The sequence below is a fragment of the Caretta caretta genome, chromosome 3 (genome assembly GCF_965140235.1).
Source record: "Caretta caretta isolate rCarCar2 chromosome 3, rCarCar1.hap1, whole genome shotgun sequence".
Lineage (NCBI taxonomy): Eukaryota > Metazoa > Chordata > Testudines > Cheloniidae > Caretta > Caretta caretta.
This window is the reverse complement of record NC_134208.1, coordinates 86,655,673-86,677,617: the sequence shown is the minus strand read 5'-3', so window position 1 is coordinate 86,677,617 and position 21,945 is coordinate 86,655,673. Positions and strand designations below refer to the sequence as shown.

The following is a 21,945-nucleotide window of genomic DNA, read 5'->3' as shown; positions in this document are numbered from 1 at the left end:
TTTTATGTTCTGGTCATTTCTCTTCTCCTTGCATCACTTAACTTCCTGGAGAAGAAGAGCTAAATTCATAATATCCCCTTGCTTCTTCCCTCCCTCCCTACCTCCTCCACACACACACATTGTGTGCAGCTGTACACTAACAGAATGGGTACAGTTTGTTTTAAAATGTGAACAAGGGGAGGATCCCCACAGAGAAATCAAAGCAATATTTCAATCATATCCGAAAGACAAACAGCAAATGGCTGGAATGGATTTGGTCAGGACCAAGAAGCTGGAAACTGTGGTCCTCCCTGTTACATGCACAGTGCAGCATAAATCACCTCCTGACAGCTTTCTAAATTTCAAATGATTATTAGGCAATCACAGCCCAGAATAAGGCTTTGCACTTACTGCATTCTATTATGTATTTTCTAGGCAATAACAATATAGTGTATTGTGTTCACAGGCTGTAATCTAGCCCTGAGCACCTGCTATCTTCCATTCACGAAAGAACAGTAAAACTGCTTTTGATGTCAAAGAAATCCTCTCAGCAAAGCTATTCACCCAAGGACTGTTACTTTACATATTCATTATATGACGCACTTGATGTCAGAAACCATGGATATATGATTCCACTGTGTTTGTGATAAGTAATTTTTCTTCTTTGAGTGGTGGTCCCTATGTGTATTGCACATATGGGATATGCATGCACACAAGTCCAGAATTTTTTGCAGCCATTGTCGCTGTGTGACTTTATTTGCAAGTTTTGGTGTCCTCAGTTCCTTTTTTACTGTTTCATTGCTGTAAGATATCTTATATAGTTAGTTTTAATAGTTGTAGTAGTTCTTATAGTATAGTATACATAGTATAGTTAGATAGTGTTTTTCCCCACTTTCTTCCCTTTCCCCGCCCCCGGACTTCTCCCTCCGAGAAGTCTGGGGTTATGCCCTGGGTCCTGGAGCTCAAAGAGAGTGTTTCCTGCCCTCATTCCTTTTCAGCAAGCAACAAACATCAACATTACCTCTACTGCCTGGGGGAGGCTCACATTTCTGCCATACGTCTGCTGCTCTTTTCCCCCAGAACTTGTGAGGACCTGGACCTGAGACTCAAAAAGCATTTTTCACAAAGAAAGCAATGAAGCCCCAATCAGATCCAAGCCAGGGGCCATTTCCCCCCCCCCCCAACAGTCTTACCAAGAGGGCAGCACCCCTCTGAGCATGAGCTCAGGAACAGAGGCTAAGACTGGTAAGCCTAAGGAGAAGGGCTCAGAGGAGAGCAAATGACACTCCCACAGACATAAGGATAAGTGATCTTAATCTAAAACTGTCCCAAAGATAAAAGATCCCTTCCTGACCCCAGCAAAGTGAGGAGAGCCAGTGCACGTAGGTGCTAAGGACTTAGGCCTGAATAAATATTTTTGATAGGAAAAGGAGGTACACAAAGGTACAGATCCGACAGTTCCAACGTCTGCTCTGATGGTGGAGGGTCAGGATAAAGAGTTCCTGGTGCTCCCATCCACTTCTAGAGCTGATGCAGTACCTGTAGCAACATGACCTGGAGGGAGCCAACCACCACAGTAACCAATGGCTCCACCAATGGGCAATCAGAGACTTACATCTCCCCAGAGAACGTCTTTGCTCTTCCCTATCCACATTCACCCCTTCCTTTGGGACCATCCTCTATTCCAGAGGAAGATAATTCTGATGAGGCAGAGTTGTTCTCCCATCCCACCTTGAGGCACGACCATCGGTAATGTCGGTTACACTGGAGATAAGAGATCCAGCTTTCTCTTCTGATGATTCTGAGGCCCCGCAGGAGTCTCTGCTGCCTCACACAGAGGTGACACGAGACAAGAATCCCAGATGATTGGAGTTCTGGGGTATCCTATGCCATGGGGTCCTCTTCTGCCAGTTGATCCATCCTACTGTCAATATTGGAGACGGCAAAAATCCTACCCTAATACCAAGAATCAGTGCAGGAGTCCTATTTACCATTGCCCAGACTCTTGCAATCAGTCCTGTCAGAATATCTGAAAGGGGAAGATGAGACAGATCCACTGGTTACAACAGTTCTGGGAGCAATCTTGTCATCTTACAGGAGAGGGGGTTACTCCATCTTCTCCAGACAACTTTAAACAATACCACGAGCTCATGCACAGAGTGGGTCCTGAGCTACAGATTCAGCTGGAGGAAGTCCAGGAGCCTCAGCTCAGTTTACTCAACATTCTGCAGCCAGTCAAGTTGTCCTCCCCATCAACAAGGTCATCCAAGGTAAAAGTAGTTTGGCACACTCCTGCTTCTTGTGCTCCCGCCCCTAAGAGGGCTAAGAAGTATTACCTTGTTCCACCCAAAGAGGGAGAGTTTTTGTCCTCTGACCTACCACTTAACTCTGTGGTGGTGCAGGTTCCTATAGAGCAGTCCAAACAACAGCACCCAAAGGCTACTCCCTCTGATAATGGCCATTGTTATGAGGAGAGACTTGTGGTTACAATCCCCAGATTTCCCTAGAGAACTGCAGAGTACCATCCCAGATCTGTCCTCAGGAGCCACCACACAAAAGACAGAAGGTCTATAGACCCAAGAACCCAGCCTCTGCAACATCCACTGCCACATCATACTCTAACCACCAAGCGAAGAGCTTCTTTTGATGGGACTGTCGAGACCCAAGTCCCTTTTTTGATACCACTTCATTCCCCTCCTCTGGTATTTGGAGGCCACCTTTACCCAACTTGCCAAAAACTGGAGAGCCCTAACCTCAAACAAATAGGTATTAGAAACTATTTGTGGTGGCTATCTAATCGAGTTTCTGGTACCTCATACATACAAACCCCCTTCCCAGTTCCTGTTCAGGGACCACTTTCATGAGAATATTCTATTCTAGAACTCCCTTCTCTTCAAGGGAGCCATAGAAAAGGTTCCAGCTCAACATCAAGGGAAGGGATTCTATTCCCCTTGCTTCTTGATCCCCAAGAAGAATTGGAGATGGAGGCCGATTCTCAATTGGAAGTAGTCTGAATGGGCTCATTTGAAAACTAAAATTACACACAATATCCTTGGCACCAATAATTCCCTCATTAGAAAAGGACATCTGTGTCATGGATCTCGATAGGAAAGATGCATATTTTCACACAGACATCCATCTAGCCGATAGGAGGTTCCTCAGGCTCCTCTCCGATGAAGAGCACTACCAATTCAGAGTCCCCCTCTTTGGTCTAACTATAGCTCCCAGGATCTTTACAAAGTTTTTTTCAGTAGTGGATGAGAAGAGAGGAATATACAGTCTTGCCTTGCCTCGATGACTGACTTCTGATGAGGAAAACCAGTGGCAACCAGTGTTATACTCAGCCTTCTGCCTTCTCTGGCTGTCTGTGTCAATCACAAAAAATCCACATTGACCCCCCACGAGATTCAGAAACTTTATGGGATAACATTAGACTCAACTACACCAAGAGCTTATCTATCTCTCAAAGGGTTCAGGCTATGCACCATTCCATACATCAGGTCACTATCAGACCCAGGATTTCAGGCAGAACTTGCCTTTTCCTCCTTGGCCATGTGGTCTCATCCACACATGTTCACCAGGCTTCATCTTTGCTGCCTACAAGCATGACTTCTCTCATATACTCACCAGAGAAGGACAACATAAACGGCAAAGTGACACTTCCACCCAAAGTTTTAGACACTCTTGTCTAGTGGAAAAAACCAGAGATAGTTCAGACGGGGACACTAACTCCCGACGCAACTATTGTTACTTACACCTCCTCCTTGGGCTGGGATTCTCACATGGGTGAGCCTATGGTACAAGACATCTGGCCCCTACAGGAGTCCAGAATGCATATCAATTTACTAGAACTCCAGATGGTCTGTTGAGCCTGTGACATCTTTGTCCCACTCATCCGATCCCGATGTCCAAAGAAGGTCAGACAAGGTGACAATGGTATTTTATACAAACAAGCATGGAGGAATGAGATCTCTCCCATGGTGCATAGAGGCAATCACCCTCTGGAACTGGTGCATCAGCCATGGCATAACCATATCAGCAGCATATTTACTAGGGGTGCAAAACTTCCTAGTGCAGTGGTTCTCAACCAGGGGTACATGTACCCCTGGGGTACTCAGAGATCTTCCGGGGTACTCAACTCATTTAGACAGTGTTTCTCAACCTGGGAGTTGCAGGGGGGTCGAGGGATGGGTTTAGGGAGTGTCCAAATTCCAGCATTAAGGAGTGGCAAGCAGGGCAATTGCCCAGGGTAACACACCACAGGGAGCTCAGTGAGGCTAAGTTACATGCTTCAGCCCCGCTGCCTGGGTTTGGGCTTCAGACAAGGCTCATGAGTGAAAGACAGGCTCAAATATACTTGAGTCAGCAATTTCCCAGTAATAGTGGGCTGTGACACTTCTGTATTTTTATGTCTGATTTTGTAAGCAAATAGTTTTTAAGTGGGGTGAAACTTGGGGTATGCAAAACAAATTAGACTCCTGAAAGGGTACAGTATTCTGGAAAGGTTGAGAGCCACAGCCCTAGTGGACTGCCTGAGCAGACATATTTCTGCAAATCACAAATGGAAGTCATAATTCAGTTCTCAGTGATGTCTTGCCCAATGGGAAATGGCAGCCTGGGACCTTTTTGCCTCGTGGGAGAACAGGAAACTTCCTTAGTACTATTCAGAGCAGCCCTGGGCAAGGGCTTGATGGGAGATACCCTCCGGTGTTATGGAAGAATCACCTGGTATATGCCTTCCTTCCCACCCCATTGGTATCGCAAGTTCTACGCAAGATCCACCAAAACAGATCTTGAGTTCCTCTGATTGCACCCAACTGGCTGACACAGTTCTGGTTTACAGATCCGCTGAAGCCCTCAGTTCACCCACCCATGAACATCCCCACATTGCCGCATCTTCTAACGCAGCACAAGGGCAGATTCACCGCCCCAATCTGGGACTGCTGCACCTCAGGGCCTGGTACTTGATTGGGCATCAGAAAGAGATCACTCATTCTAAAAGGGTGCAATCCATGCTTAACCCAGGTAGAAAAGACTCTACAAGATGCCGTTACTTAGCAAAATGGAAGTTTCTTTCCTCTTGGGCTCACCAGCGCAGCTTGTCTCCAGAATCTGCTGTTATCCCTGCTATCTTAGAGCATCTATTTACCCTTGAGTCTTTGGGTCTCATGCTCAGTTCCCTGCGAGTGCATTTAGCAGCGATCAGTTCTTATTGTATGCAATATTTACTCATCCTGTTTCAACTAGATTTCTGATGGGGATTCTCAGATCCTTGCCACCATTGGTGAAGTTCGTACCTCACCAATTTTATTGTCACTCACCAATCCCCCTTTTGAGCCTCCAGCCACATGCATCTGTCTGTGAAAGGGGCATTTCTACTAGCCGTAATGTCAGCCAGAAGAGTCAGACTCACCATATGCTACCTTCTGTAAAGAAAAGGTCTCGTTATGACCACACCTTAGATTCATTCCTAAATTAGTTTCTGAGTTTTATATAAGTCAGGTAATCCATTTACCAGGTTTTTTTTCCCCAAAACTTCATACCTCAGATGAAGAGAGATGGTTGCATTCCCTAGACATCTGAAGGGCTTTGACCTTTTATCTGCAAGTAACGTTAAGAGATACCCCTAAGCTATTTGTTTCCATAGCAGAGGTCCGGGGTCAAGCTGTATTGACGCAGAGAATTTCAGAATGGATCTTTGGTTGTATTACCCTTTGATACTGTCACATTCCAGGGTGCAATCCAGACCAGTGAGGGGTCGTCACCACTTGCCCTGCAGCTTTGGTGCCTCACAATGCTTTGCTGTTGTAACTTCCAAGTGGGCCACTCACAAACAGGCAAACTGCATGCAGATCATGCCTTCAATGTCTGTGTATAGCTACAGCCCTGGCCCAGAAGCTCTGACCCCAGTGCCCTATCAACAACACATCAGCCACTCTCTGGCTTCCAGGAGCCTTGGTTACTACTGCAGGATGACCCCAACACACAGCCAGTCCCAACATTTCCCCAAAACATATGTTCTGTACTGTCCAGCCCTCTACTGGACAGTGCAGATATTAAAGTTCTGTTGCTCCTGTAAGGGGTCAATATACAACAGTTTGCTACTTTAATTGGAGTTACCTAAACAATTCAGTTTAGTCAAAACTAATCCAATGCTGCGTTTAAAGAATAAAACAAGTAAATCTAACTACAAAGAGAGAGATTTTAAGTGAGTACAAGTACAAGTCAGAAATGGTTACAAGAGAAATAAAGATAAAACACTTTGTAGTGACTAAAATATAACAAACCAGATTTGGTTCAAGGTAAAATCCTTATCACATACTCCCAGCAACAGGGCTGACCAAATTCTCAGATCAGAACCCCTCCCAAAGTCCAAAGGCTGGTTCCTTTGTCATTTTAGGTGAAAGAGAGATAGGGAGAGAAAGAAAGAATTTCTGGGGTGTTTTTGTCTCTAGCTTTTATAGTCCAGTCACCCTTTGAAATGCATTTTCCTGAGGGTTACCCCTAGATAAATTTCCTTCCCGCCGAGAGTATGGAGACATGGATTCTTGTGGTGAAAGAAGTTCCACAGGGTTGCTTGCTAAAATGCAGGTTGATCTGTCGCTGCCCCCCTTCGCTGCCATAGAATGGCCACTTGACCAGTGATTGCCAATCAGCTATGAGGACACCTGGCTAGAGGCATTAGCTTGTCCTTTGTCTCTGAAAAACAGGTTTACCCCCTCCCCAAACTTGTCTGATAAACACATCTCAGTCATAATTTTAGCTTGTGTTCATAAGTTCACATATAACATTGCTACACACATTTCACCATGATATTATTGACCACTGAGTTGTTAGTTTTCAAATGATACTTCACATGGCATATTTTATACAAAGATTATTACAATCGTATGCAGAGTGTGAATAAAGGGATGCATTGAGTCACAGTTACCAACTAGCTCATATTCCCCCTCCAGAGGGGATGAAGGTTCATTCCACTAGAGAGTAAGCTACTTCGGCCTCATAACTGAGAGATGTACCTCTCCTAGAGATATGTAGAGCAGCTATTTGGAACTCTCTTCATGCCTCTATGAGACATTAAGCTCTGATCCAGTTGTCAACTGTGGATACAGCTGTGGGGACAGCAGTACTTCATTTAGTTATCACTTCTGCATCCTTGCACCAACTTGCAGTCTGACTACTGTTTGTTAATCTCCCACGTGTGGAATACACATAGGGACAATCACTTGAAGAAGAAATAGAGGTTACTTAGCCTGTAACTGGAGATTCTTCGAGATGTGTGCTCCCTAGCTATACTCCACTACCTGCTCTCTGCTGCGGACTGTTTTAACTGAGGTAAGAATAAGAAACTGGAGCGGCATTAGCCCTCACTATCTTTTATGCCCTCAGTTCAGAGCACAAGGAGAGCAATGGCACACATAAAGGCCAAAGGACACTGCTTGAAAATAAAAAAATCTGGATGCAGGTACATGCATGTCCCACATGTGGAATATCAAGATAGGGACCACATCCCTCAAAGAACCTCCAGTTACAGGTAAGTAATACCCATTTATTATAGCATCAGGAATATCCAAATGAAAGAGGTGAGACTGTGTTGTCTTAGCCCTGGTCTACACTAGGACTTTAGGTCGAATTTAGCAGCGTTAAATCGATTTAAACCTGCACCCGTCCACACAATGAAGCCCTTTATTTCGACTTAAAGGGCTCTTAAAATCGATTTCCTTACTCCACCCCTGACAAGTGGATTAGTGCTTAAATCGATGTTGCCGGCTCGAATTTGGGGTACTGTGGACACAATTCGATGGTATTGGCCTCCGGGAGCTATCCCAGAGTGCTCCATTATGACCGCTCTGGACAGCACTCTCAACTCAGATGCACTGGCCAGGTAGACAGGAAAAGAACCGCGAACTTTTGAATCTCATTTCCTGTTTGGCCAGCGTGGCAAGCTGCAGGTGACCATGCAGAGCTCATCAGCACAGGTGACCATGATGGAGTCCCAGAATCGCAAAAGAGCTCCAGCATGGACCGAACGGGAGGTACGGGATCTGATCGCTGTTTGGGGAGAGGAATCCGTGCTATCAGAACTCCGTTCCAGTTTTCGAAATGCCAAAACCTTTCTGAAAATCTCCCAGGGCATGAAGGACAGAGGCCATAACAGGGACCCGAAGCAGTGCCGCGTGAAACTGAAGGAGCTGAGGCAAGCCTACCAGAAAACCAGAGAGGCGAACAGCCGCTCTGGGTCAGAGCCCCAAACATGCCGCTTCTATGATGAGCTGCATGCCATTTTAGGGGGTTCAGCCACCACTACCCCAGCCGTGTTGTTTGACTCCTTCAATGGAGATGGAGGCAATACGGAAGTAGTTTTTGGGGACGAAGAAGATGATGAGGAGGAGGTTGTAGATAGCTCACAGCAAGCAAGCGGAGAAAACGGTTTTCCCGACAGCCAGGAACTGTTTCTCACCCTAGACCTGGAGCCAGTACCCCCCGAACCCACCCAAGGCTGCCTCCTGGACTCAGCAGGCGGAGAAGGGACCTCTGGTGAGTGTACCTTTTAAAATGCTATACATGGTTTAAAAGCAAGCATGTGAAAGGATTACTTTGCCCTGGCATTTGCGGTTCTGCCTTTGCAAAAGGTTTCTGGGGAGGGCAGCCTTATTTCGTCCTTCATGGTAGGACACTTTACCACTCCAGGCCAGTAACACGTACTCGGGAATCACTGTAGAACAAAGCATTGCAGTGTATGTTTGCTGGCATTCAACCAAAATCCGTTCACGCGGTGGGAGGAGGCAAAATGCGACCTTGTAACAAAAGCACATGTGCTATGTATGTAATGTTAACAGCAAGGTTTACCCTGAAAGACTGTAGCCACTGTTTTATAAAATGTGTCTTTTTAAATACCGCTGTCCCTTTTTTTTTCTCCACCAGCTGCATGTGTTTCAATGATCACAGGATCTTCTCCTTCCCAGAGGCTAGTGAAGCTTAGAAAGAAAAAAAAACGCACTCGCGATGAAATGTTCTCCGAGCTCATGCTGTCCTCCTACACTGACAGAGCACAGACAAATGCGTGGAGGCAAATCATGTCAGAGTGCAGGAAAGCACAAAATGACCAGGAGGAGAGGTGGAGGGCTGAAGAGAGTAAGTGGTGGGCTGAAGACAGGGCTGAAGCTCAAAGGTGGCGGCAGCGTGATGAGAGGAGGCAGGATTCAATGCTGAGGCTGCTGCAGGACCAAACCAGTATGCTCCAGTGTATGGTTGAGCTGCAGCAAAGGCAGCTGGAGCACAGACTGCCACTGCAGCCCCTCTGTAACCAACCGCCCTCCTCCCCAAGTTCCATAGCCTCCACACCCAGATGCCCAAGAACGCGGTGGGGGGGCCTCCGGCCAACCAGCCACTCCACCACAGAGGATTGCCCAAAAAAAAGAAGGCTGTCATTCAATAAATTTTAAAGTTGTAAACTTTTAAAGTGCTGTGCTTAAAGTGCTGTGTGGCATTTTCCTTCCCTCCTCCACCACCCCTCCTGGGATACCTTGGTAGTCATCCCCCTATTTGTGTGATGAATGAATAACGAATGCATGACTGTGAAGCAGCAATGACTTTATTGGCTCTGCAAGCAATGATTAAAGGGAGGAGGGGAGGGTGGTTAGCTTACAGGGAAGTAGAGTGAACCAAGGGGCGGGGGGGTTCATCAAGGAGAAACAAACAGAACTTTCACACCGTAGCCTGGCCAGTCATGAAACTGGTTTTCAAAGCTTCTCTGATACGTACCGCGCCCTCCTGTGCTCTTCTAACCGCCCTGGTGTCTGGCTGCGCATAACCAGCAGCTAGGCGATTTGCCTCAACCTCCCACCCCGCCATAAATGTCTCCCCCTTACTCTCACAGATATTGTGGAGCACACAGCAAGCAGTAATAACAGTGGGAATATTGGTTTCGCTGAGGTCTAAGCGAGTCAGTAAACTGCGCCAGCGCGCCTTTAAATGTCCAAATGCACATTCTACCACCATTCTGCACTTGCTCAGCCTGTAGTCGAACAGCTCCTGACTACTGTCCAGGCTGCCTGTGTATGGCTTCATGAGCCATGGCATTAAGGGGTAGGCTGGGTCCCCAAGGATACATATAGGCATTTCAACATCCCCAACAGTTATTTTCTGGTCTGGGAATAAAGTCCCTTCCTGCAGCTTTTGAAACAGACCAGAGTTCCTGAAGATGCGAGCATCATGCACCTTTCCCGGCCATCCCACGTTGATGTTGGTGAAACGTCCCTTGTGATCCACCAGAGCTTGCAGCACTATCGAAAAGTACCCCTTGCGGTTTATGTACTCGGCGGCTTGGTGCTCCGGTGCCAAGATAGGGATATGGGTTCCGTCTATAGCCCCACCACAGTTAGGGAATCCCATTGCAGCAAAGCCATCCACTATGACCTGCACATTTCCCAGGGTCACTACCCTTGATATCAGCAGATCTTTGATTGCGTGGGCTACTTGCATCACAGCAGCCCCCACAGTAGATTTGCCCACTCCAAATTGATTCCCAACTGACCGGTAGCTGTCTGGCGTTGCAAGCTTCCACAGGGCTATCGCCACTCGCTTCTCAACTGTGAGGGCTGCTCTCATCTTGGTATTCATGCGCTTCAGGGCAGGGGAAAGCAAGTCACAAAGTTCCATGAAAGTGCCCCTACGCATGCGAAAGTTTCGCAGCCACTGGGAATCGTCCCAGACCTGCAACACTATGCGGTCCCACCAGTCTGTGCTTGTTTCCCGAGCGCAGAATCGGCGTTCCACAGCATGAACCTGCCCCATTAGCACCATGATGCATGCATTGGCAGGGCCCATGCTTTCAGAGAAATCTGTGTCCATGTCCTGATCACTCACGTGACCGCGCTGACGTCGCCTCCTCGCCCGGTATCGCGTTGCCATGTTCTGGTGCTGCATACACTGCTGAATAATGCGTGTGGTGGTTAATGTGCTCCTAATTGCCAAAGTGAGCTGAGCGGGCTCCATGCTTGCCGTGGTATGGCGTCTGCACAGGTAACTCAGGAAAAAAGGCGCGAAATGATTGTCTGCCCTTGCTTTCACGGGGGGGGGAGGGAGGGAACGGGGGGCTGACGATATGTACCCAGAACCACCCGCGACAATGTTTTAGCCCCATCAGGCATTGGGATCTCAACCCAGAATTCCAATGGGCAGCGGAGACTGCGGGAACTGTGGGATAGCTACCCACAGTGCAACGCTCCGGAAGTCGACGCTTGCCTCGGTACTGTGGAAGCGCTCCGCCGAGTTAATGCACTTAATGCACTTTAGAGCATTTTCTGTGGGGACACACACACTCGAATATATAAAACCGATTTCTAAAAAACCGACTTCTATAAATTCGACTTAATTTCGTAGTGTAGACATATCCTTAAAATCCTTTAAGCCAACCCAGTCCGTCACATAGCAGTGCCTGTCCCCCTCGAGCCGACTACAAGCAACATCCCCCAAAACATGTTTACTTTCATTTTGCATTCCCTCTGAGCTTTTTCAAACCATGCCTAGCAGTGACACAGCTAATAGGGTGGCGGCGGGGGGGACGGGGGACAGACGGACGACCCACAGTGGTACAAATAAATAGAATGTTGCCAATTCATAATTTTATCAGCAGACTTACAATAACTGATTTTTTTTTTAAGTCTCTAGCCCTCATGGCTGACAAGAAAAGCTTGAAAACATGATTCCATTGTACTCTAAAGGCTCAAATCCCAGAAGGCAAAGAAAATGATTGTCTAAAAATGTCACTGTTTTTAAGCCCATCTCATGATTTTTCGGGCCTTGGCTTTTTTAACATCTGGAATAGGCAATACCATAAATGGCAATTGTCTATAACCATGTTTTTTGTTTCTGTTAACATTTTACTATGGAAGGAAGTTACCTTGAGTTTATCATAATGAGAGGCAATAAGAGCATTCATTATTTAGTTGCTGAAAAAATAGAGAGTATTTAGCTTTACGACACTGAAATAGTGACTCTAAATAGCATGTAGTTCTAAAGTAAACAAATGTAAATAAAAAGAGAACTAATGTGAAGAATATCAAGTACTTTTATTAGTAAACACACAAATTACTTGTGGATTTATAAACAAATCCCCCATAGAACTCCAAATATGATTCAAACAAGGGCCCAATTGTCAGTCTGAGCTAATATGACCTACTAGCGTAGTATTGCCCACCCCAAACACTTCAAAATCATGAGTTTGGATTAAAAATCACAAGATTTTAAAATATAGTAAATATTGGGTTCTTTTTATTTGCCTCTGATGATTGAGTCTTTTGGGTCACATTTTCTCTGTGAGCACAATGGCTAGAAACTTAATTTTTTAGATGAAAACTGAGATTGTCATGTTATAATATGTCTCCAGGATATCAGGGTTTTTAAAAAACCACCAAATATCACAAGACTCATGATAAAATAGCAAGAGTTGGCAACATGTCTAGCACTTCACTCTTGTCCCATCTGCTTCTGCATAATTTAAGCTTTCATTTTGTAAAAAAATAATTTTCCAGTCCTGATAATTGCCTCCTGACTGGCAACTGATGCAGTGCCATCTTAGGGAGTCCACAGAGAGACCAAAGCAATGGACTCCGTTTCCCCAGCCTGTGATACAAGTTGCTTCCACTGCTTTCTATTTCTGCTTATGCCTAAACTATACTTTGTATATACCAAAACAGCCATTACACATGTGAAGGTCTAGAGATGAGTTGGGTGAGGGCATGTGGCTGCCAGTGCCACCACTGGGGCAGGGAGCCATTCCTGGCAATGAACCTGACGTGGGATGCTGAAGGGAAAGTCTCTTTCCCCATCTGTTCCTCTTGTAGCTCATTAGAAGTTACTTCCTGTTTATCAGCAACAACACAGCTCTTCAAATGTACAGCCTCAGTTCAGTTTCCCCACTCCAGTTACGTCTGTGGTCCCCTCTGCCCAGCTATACCTAACCCTTGAAGAGGAAAGACTCTGGAATGACACACAGTAGTGCAGTGTCCTGGCATTCATTGCCTTTGCTATCAGCTGCCTGGGTGCTGCTTTGCTGTGCCTTGATCTGCTGATTGACATTCAGCCCCGGCACAGAAAGTGAACAGAAAAGTTTTGAGACCCCAAAATACAATAAAAATAAAATTTAAAGTCTTAATGTTACAACTGAAAAATGAAAACTTGGGTGGCTGTGTAGATCACCTCCAATTAAGGTTGGATACCAGCACTTTCTAATGAGACCCTTCATCTGAGCCCCTACTCTTGCTGTGATCTACTGCTTGTACAGCTGCACCATGTAATGTGTTTGAAGGCAATAATTTTGCAGATGTTTATGGAATTAACTTACCATCCTCCTTCAAATCCCTCATTAAAACCTCTCCTGTTCTGTGGGGCCCACAAAACCTTGAGAACAGTTAGGCTGTGTTCTCAGTGAACAGTAACCTATCAGAAATATTGTCTCCTTGTACTCCCCCTTGTGTCTGCATCCACCCATTGTCTTTTGTCTTAAATTTAAATGGTAAGCTCTGTGAGGCAGGAACCATCTTTTTGTTTTGTCTTTGTACAGCACCTAGCACAATGGGCTCCTGCTCCATGACTAGGTGTTATGGTAATACAAATAATAATAAAAATTAATAATTAATAGATACTATGATGTGCACATCAAAAAACCAATAGCATTTTTGCAAAGAAGTTATTTGAGCAAGGATTGTCACATTACCTTCCTTTAAGATAGTAATAGAACCAGCCTCAAGGCCTTAAGAGGTTACTGTTAGACAGACAGCAAATTCGTTCAGAATGAAGTAACAAAATGAAAGATAATTTTTCTCTTTTCCTTTACAATAATTTCAGTCTGTTTAGCCTTAGTGTTGCAAACTGATTTGTTCCAGGATTTTTCTTCTGCTTTCATGAACCTGTTGAGATGATTCATTTTCTCAGGTTAGAGCCCAAAAAAGTCAGGCATGTTAAATATGGATGAAGACCAGCTCTCACTATTTACCTGTCAATCTTCCCAACATTCCAACCCATTGTGGAAAGCAGAACCCCATTGTTTGTTCAAGCATGGAACTTTGTTCTGTAAAATGTTTCTTAAACCTGCTACTGATCACACTATATAACCTACAAGCTGCTAGAGCTTTCCTAGAAATGAAGTAGATTTGTGTTTGAAATATGGAAACTTCCAGTTAGTCAAAAGTAAATTGATGAGATCCTTGTGTTTATTTTATTAATTTCTTAGATGGTAGGACTGCCTTCCAACATTTTGCACAACCCTCGCAACCACTGCCTTCTGTTCCTGGACCTTGCATGAGAGTCATGCATCCTTCCCAGCAAGTAATCCATAACTATTCAAATCCTCATGCTCCTAAATGCAATGGAGAAAGAGTTCCACAAAGAGAATGCTCCTCTCCAGTATGCCCACGATTTCCGTAAGTATGCTTTGAGAATTGGGACACAAACTTTGAAAATTCTAGATCAGTTTTGTTAGAGTTTGGAACCGGTATTTGTAAAGCCTGTAATGTTAGTGTTTCTTGTTGGCATGTGTGTGGAAAGGTTATTGTTAAGTTTATTTGCTATCTCCCATGCAATGGGGCCTCGTACATAGCAGAATACAGACTCTCAGCTTGGTACCAGAACTTTAAAGCCGGTTACTCTGAAGTGTGCACAAGTGTAAATACTTGAAGATTAAAAGGAAGAGGAGTTGGAAATATCTTAGTTGAAGCTTCAGAACTCTTTCCCTCCCCACCTCATTTATGAAAAAGATCAATGAGGTTACATTCTTTAGCCTCCAGTTTTATGATATGCCGGCCAGATCAGCCTTGATTTCCTCAGTGATTTGCAACAAATAAGTTCATCCTTATCTCTTCTGTAGCTCAGAGGAAAAGAGAGAAAAATCTTGTTTAATTCTAATAGCTATCTAAATTAACACTTCCAGCATGTTCATCGACTTCTCATGACATAATAAAACATAGCACATCTAGCACTTTTCATCTGAGGATCTCCTAGAACTTTGCAAACATTTCATTCATTGGGCTTCACGTCGTCATTATTATTTATTAGTAGTATTTTTATTGTTATTATTATTACTACTATAGCACCCTAGGGGCCCCATTGTGCTATATAATGTGCTATCCTCACTCAAGAGAGAGGGAACATGAGAGAATTTTTTTCAAACTTGATTACCTAAAGTTACCTTCAGTGTAAGCTGCAGGCACTCAGCACCTTTGAAAATCAGGCCACCTTTAGTTAGGTGCTGAAGTATGAATTAAGGTGGGTTACCTTTAGGCATTCATTTATGAAAATATTTAGCTATGTTGCTTGCCTGTGGCAAGAAACTGAACTAGCAACAGAACTCTGGAGTCCCGGCTGGTGGCTACATAGCATTCTCTGCCTCCAGAGAATTAAGAGCAATAATGAGCAAAGTGAGATGCAGTAGCAAATTAAGTTGGCATTAGAGATTTTCAACTTGTCAGTGGAAAGGACGGTGAATATCTAATGTCTTGAGAGAGTTTCAGTCAAGTTTTTAAAATGGATGATAACTTTTGGCATTTATTTGTCAATTTGAAGTTCTGGAAAGTTTTTAAGCAGCTGTGGAAAATAGGCGTTTTTGTGACTGATTTTTTCTGGAGCATGTCTCATTTTCCTTTGTACCCTTTGTGCAATAAATCCAAAACATCTTTCGGCCACATTGCTGCTCCTTTGCACTGATTCCTAGAATACAAGTTATACATTGACAGGGATTATCTATATAGAATATCTTATAACTTTCTACCCATAAAAGAAAATGGGTGCCAGAGCAAACCCAGCAAGTTTTAATTTGATAACAAAAAATACATTGTTGTCATTCACATCCAGGGACAAGGGGGGGTGGGGAAGGAGAGAGAGAGAGAGAGAGAGAGAGAGAGCGTGTTCTAAGGCCATAAACCCCAGCCAAGAACACAGCTGGGGAAGAGCTGCTGAAAACTCTCTCCCTACTCCTCTTTTTTAAAAAATAACTACATAGAAGCATTATACAAGGTCACTGAAGGCCCAGAACACAAGTCTCTAACATGGTAACCCTCAATCATATCCACTATAATTGGTTACATAACTTTTTTTTTCCACAGTTTTTATTTTTGTTCCATAACCAAAATATTTCAGTTTGGAAATGCTGCCATGGTGTCTCATGGGAGTTGTAGTCTGGGTACCTCAGACTTTGATTCTCCTCTTTAGGCCAGTGTCTCTGGTCAGACTCTATCAATTTTTGCAATAAACTACATCAGTGTGGTAGACTTCCAGCCAGGAAGTATCAATGGAAACACATATCCAAACACACCCAAATAGATCTGAGGAAAAGCTGAGCCAGTGGTGACTCTTCAAAATCTCATCCTAAATTCAGATTTTCAGTCCTATGTTCTTATTTGGTAAATATTTGATAAGCCAAGTCTCTTTGTTGTTAAAACAAAGCATTTGTTTGTCTTTAAAAGAACTCAAATTTTATGTTTGTATGTGTGTATGTATATAAGAAATCACCATTTGTTTTTTTCTTCTAGAAACCAGCTACCCAATGGAGGGCTGCCACCCACGGCATGTGCCCAAGATGACGCTTATCGGTGTACTTCTGACTTCGTAGCTCAGGTTAACAATTTTCTGCCCCCAGCTGCTGTCCCAAGACCTTTTAGTAACCCTGCAGCCAGGGGAACTCTGAGAACAAGCAATTTGCCAGAAGAGTTGCGTAAGTTGTTAGCAATTTTCTTCTGTCAGATTTTATTATTTCAAAAGCTGTCTGTGATCATCAGCCTGTCAGCTTTACATGCTTAGCAATAAAAAATGTAAACAACATAAGAACACAAAGACAACAAAGAAAGAAAATACTTAATATGAACTAGACTTTTTGCACTAAACGTCATCAGGTCCTGAATGTGTTTGTGTTTGGTGTAACAAATTATTCCCTTGGAACTCTAAACAGATTAACATAATTCTCATTAATTACTCGACATTATGTTTTTAGAAAATAAACAAACACTTCTTGGATTGTTTTCATGGACCAGCTGATTTCTTGCTAAAATAGATGTCCCTGTGAGGCAGGAGGCACTATAGTTATTAATAATGAAATAATACCAATCAAAGCACAGAGACTTTTCTGTAGTGATGATTGGATCAGTTAAGGAAAAGATGAGAACCGCCTTCTCCTTCAGAATCTTCACCTGTTTCTACAAAGCAACCCTTATCATAATAATACTAATGTTGCTCAGTATTATATAGTGCTATTATCCACATTTTACAGATGGGGGACTGAGGCCTAAGACTGGCTGACTTTATCATGATAATCTCTTATAAGGCGCTTTTTTTTTTTTTTTTTTTTTAATATTTTTGAGTTTTCCCAGTTTGTGTGTGTCTGGGGCTGGAACTGAAATCACCAAACACTTCCTAAAAGAATCATAGAGATTTTAAAAATCTACTTGGTTCTCTAATCCCTGACAGGTCAGTGCAGGTAGATACAATTCAGAGCATTCCTAGAGATTCCTAGAGAATCTGTTTCCTGCACATGAGCCACACAAATCCTTGAATCCTGTCTCAGGAGCCTATTTATCTCACAGTACTTAGGGCCAGATTATGGCTAAGCTCCTATGCAGGTATTTAAGGCTGAGAGGTTGGCACACTGGTATCCATACAGTGCTCTAGTGGAGCTATCTACCCCAAGCAGGTAGAAAGGCAGTCAGGCCATGGTCTCAGTCCCCACTCTGAATGAATTAATGCAGCCCACACAGGGGAGTGCGCACTGCACTCTCTAAAGGAGTGGCATAGAAGGTGTATTGTGCCTCCCAGCACTCCTGCTGAAGTAGTAAACGCTACACCAACCCTGATCCAGGGCTATGAATAAAAAGAAGAATACCACCTTTTATAAATAGTGCTGTAATGGTCTTCCAATGTCTCTCTCAAGGAAAAGTTAGGATTTTAAATGGTCGGTGTCCTTTTAAACATTGACAGGTGATATATATTTCCGGTGAAATCCTTCCACTTCTCAACAGGAGCTTTACATTTTCTACCACTTTATATCTACCTTCAAAATCCCATATTACAGCCATTATGTCTGAGGGCTGAATTAGACTAACAACATCACTTTTGGATATGCTCTAGCTCAACCAGTAGTTATGGCCTTGATGCAGGAATTACTGGGTGAAATCCCATAGCCAGGGTTATTGCAGGAGATTAGATTAGAGTATCATAATAGTCTCATCTGGCCTCAAAATCTCTCTGACTCTTTAATTGGTCACAGTGGTCAAATGTACAAGGCACAGCCCCCTCACTGACTTCACAACTGAGCAAGTAAAGTTATGAAACTGACTCCTTTTCTTTGAATCATCTGTTTTGACTCATCACTTATTTATATGAATGTCTCTCTTAGGTAAAGTTTTTATAACCTATTCGGTGGATGCAGCTATGGAGGTCATGAAATTTGTGAACTTTCTGCTTGTAAATGGATTTCAAACTGCAGTGAGTATTCCTTCTGGAAAGAATGATTTTCAGATAAAGGAGAAAAGAGAGAATTTTTTTTTAACAGAGAGGTGTATGTTTTTCTATGCATCACTAAATGTTGTAGATTCAGGGAATGGTAAAAGAGAAATGGGTTTTAGATGAAAAGTTTAGATTAGATTATCCACATTTTCATTTGTTGACTTTTTAAATGTGAATTTCATGCTTCTGAAAGGTGCTGTATTGATAGTCCTTGAGACATTTTTTGATAACTAGGTACAGTGTGGACATCCATATGAGCTTTCACGTGCTGCTCCATCAATGTGCCTCTACCTTGATTAGGATTGACCATCTCTGGGCAGGAAAAATTAAATTCGGTTTTCATGTTCATTCCGTCCAAACCATGGCCTCTTCGCAGAGACAGCTAATTTTGTAGGTGTTTTTTCAGATGTGGACATCTGTGCACTAGAAATCAGACAAAGGCCAAAACCCACCAGATATTTCACATAAGTTACTGAAACAACCATAAGATAGTGAGATCTTTTGGTCACTACATATCTAGGGAGGATTCAAGCCAATGACCTAGAGGTGTGAAAGGCTCTGTGTTCCACTGTCAATCCTACATGCCATCCAGGTTTTCATTTAACTGTTCGTGGGTTTTCTTTAACACAATTCTCACCTGTACAAGCATCATCCACAAAGGTTCCAGGACTCGATATCCATAGAAGCCAATTTTGACTCATTTTTTCTTATTTCAAGAGCATAAGTTGTCTGATTCTCCCACCTTCACTCTTTGGCCCCAATTCAGGAAAGCACTTAAGCACATGGCTAACTTTAAACGTAATAGGACTTAATGGAAGTTAAGCATGTGCTTATTTGCTTTCTTGAATCAAAGCCTTTTTCCAGAGGTTCAAGCGACGCTTCTTTATAGTAGTTTGATTCTAAATATGACCAATTCATATGAAGACCGTTGATATCACCTCTGGAGACAGAGTAACAAATGTAGGAAAATGGTATCAAAGCAGGTACCCAAATATGTTCTCTCATTATTTTTAAAGAAGAGAAAAACAGAGACTTGGGAGACAGGCACATGGCTCATCTACCAAAACCTTGGAATTGTTAAAATGTGCTTCATTAGCCAGTGTCATACACTGTCAATTTATGGAGCTCATGAACCTTGCAGTGAGCTGATTGAGGCTGATCGTATTCATTACAATGAAGCTTCCTGCCCTTTGGCACTCTTTGCAGCCTGGATTGCTGCTTCTAATAGCAATAGCCTTGCTGATCAGGGCAGTGAGGAGCCAAGCTCAGATATTAATCATGGAATTTTGCAGGAGGAAAGCTGTGGATCTTTTCTGATAAATTGTCTTGGACATAAATGCATGTATCCTTTGCAATGATGCCAACTTAGGGAAATAATGGCAAATTTTGTTTTGGGTTGGGGTGTGCTGTGGGTGAGAGTTGTGTGTGTTTGGTTTGAAGAGTTGGGGTGGGGGCAGTAAATGGGAGATTCAGAAGCCACAGAAATGGAGAAGGAACAGACCAGGCACTTCAGGAATATTCTCAAAACCATTATTTAAATTTTCAGCACCGACTAGCACTTTTGGATAGTGTCATCAATTTGTGTGGAGTTTCACTCTGGTTTGAACTATAACTATCTTTGATTGGGACTTTCTGAAAACATGTAATAAGTAGCTATGTTAAAGTTTAAAAAAGGCAATGATTTTGATACGTAAATGCTAATCTGTCTTTCACCTAGGAATAGTGAACACTTAAGACTCTGAATCTTTAAGTACACTATTTGACTTTAAAATTTGTTTGGTAAACTTTTTACAAATGTTCTAGGAAACTCTCCTGTCTCTGTCCCATCTTCACAACCCTCAGGATCTGCAGCTAAACAGTGGGGAAGTAATAATTTCAAACTCTCCTTCTCTTACAGATTGATATATTTGAGGACACAGTACGAGGCATTGACATCATTAAGTGGATGGAACGCTACCTAGGTGATGTACGTAAAGACAATCTAATCTTGTCTGGATATTTTCCCACAGAGATGGCACAAGGAAAATTCTTAAGTTTGATACTAGTAGTGAGGGACCAGAACCAAAATGTGAGGTGCACACATCTACACTGAACATACAGCACTGAGAATGAGTTTAAACAGTGGAGTGAACATGAGTAAATTTGTTTCTTTTTCCTCAGTTCTCCTTGCCCCCACCACCCTCCATCAAGTTTTTCATCCATTTCTCCCTCTCCGCACATCACAAGTTTTCTCCTTGTCTATCCCCTCAGGCCTAGCGTGACATTCTCCCTCCCCACAAGGCTGATTGATTTGATCTCCCTATCTGCCTGCCAGTGATCTAACCTTCCTTCCCCAAGACCCTTTCCAATTTTCCTACTCCAGGCTCCTGAGAATACATTCCCTGCCTGTGCTCTCACTGTCCCCAACCTGGTGCAACATCGCTTCTACAAAAGAATGTGAAATATGATGCTGCATTTTTGTACAACAATAGGTCCACAACACAAGTAGCTAGATGGGTATTTGCATGAAGTTGTTTTGCCCTGCTTTGCTTTTAATCTATCATAGCTTTGGGGAACATTAAATCTCCCATAGCCAATCCACTTGTGATTTGTTTTCCATTGATAGAACAGATATAGATCAATAGCTTAATTTAGGATTTCTGATTTAAAAGAAAAGAAAATGATTATACCCTTATCCTGTTCTAGACTAAAACAAGCAAAAGAGACATGTAATGAATCATTAAACCAAGATCTCGATTCCTTCTGTTTGTTAAACATCCCAGAGCTCTTTCTCTACGAGCTGGGGTGTTAACTGTGGCATCTCGGCCAAACTTGAACTCTGGTAGTTAAGTTCTGTCTGAAGTTTCAATTGGCTATGTTGTTCCTCACATCCTGTCCTAAATTACTGTATAATGTTTCTAAGCATGGTTAAGGCAATTACTGTGTTTCATCCCAAAGGCAGCTGCATTTCAGTGGTGAATGCAGTAATTCTGTTCCCAGTATATAGTTTGGCACCTTAGAGACTAACCAATTTATTTGAGCATGAGCTTTCGTGAGCTACAGCTCACTTCATCAGATGTATTTCTTTTTGCAAATACAGACTAACACGGCTGTTCCTCTGAAACCTGTCAGTATATAGTTTGTATATTATTATGTCTGTAAAGCACTTTGTGAAGCTAGGACCTTTATGGATCAATGTACTGTATAAAGGTAAACTAGAACTTAGTATCCTACTAGGAGGCAAAGCGAAGACTCAATCTGACAGCTTTGTATTTTTCTGACAAGTGCAGCTTGCTTCGAAGTGAAGACTATAATGCTACAACTTATGGGCCTGATCCTGAGAGTCCTCAGCATCTACAACTTCCTCTGAAGTTCATGGGAGTTCTGGGTACTCAGTCCCTGTTGGGATCAAGCCAAATCATTGTAATAAACAAAACCAGAGACAGATACCCGCTGACAGAGTCGAAAGCACCGCATTAATTTCTATCATTT

The 21,945-nt window shown here is 43.2% G+C and overlaps 2 protein-coding genes across 2 annotated transcripts in view; both read left to right on the top strand.

The window, feature by feature from the left end:
- The window catches only part of TRAF3IP2 (TRAF3 interacting protein 2), a 50,085-nt gene that overhangs the window by 14,480 nt on the left and 13,660 nt on the right, over positions 1–21,945 (top strand). The window contains exons 3-6 of the mRNA XM_048844776.2: positions 14,216–14,405; positions 16,509–16,690; positions 18,365–18,453; positions 20,372–20,440. Coding sequence (XP_048700733.1) covers positions 14,216–14,405; positions 16,509–16,690; positions 18,365–18,453; positions 20,372–20,440 — 530 coding nt within the window. The remainder of the gene's footprint in view (positions 1–14,215; positions 14,406–16,508; positions 16,691–18,364; positions 18,454–20,371; positions 20,441–21,945) is intronic.
- On the top strand, positions 837–9,591 carry LOC125634271 (uncharacterized). The gene is made up of 2 exons (XM_048844781.2): positions 837–8,517; positions 8,905–9,591. Exons 1-2 carry the CDS (start codon positions 7,938–7,940, stop codon positions 9,423–9,425), a joined length of 1,101 nt encoding a protein of 366 aa, XP_048700738.2. The 5' UTR covers positions 837–7,937; the 3' UTR covers positions 9,426–9,591.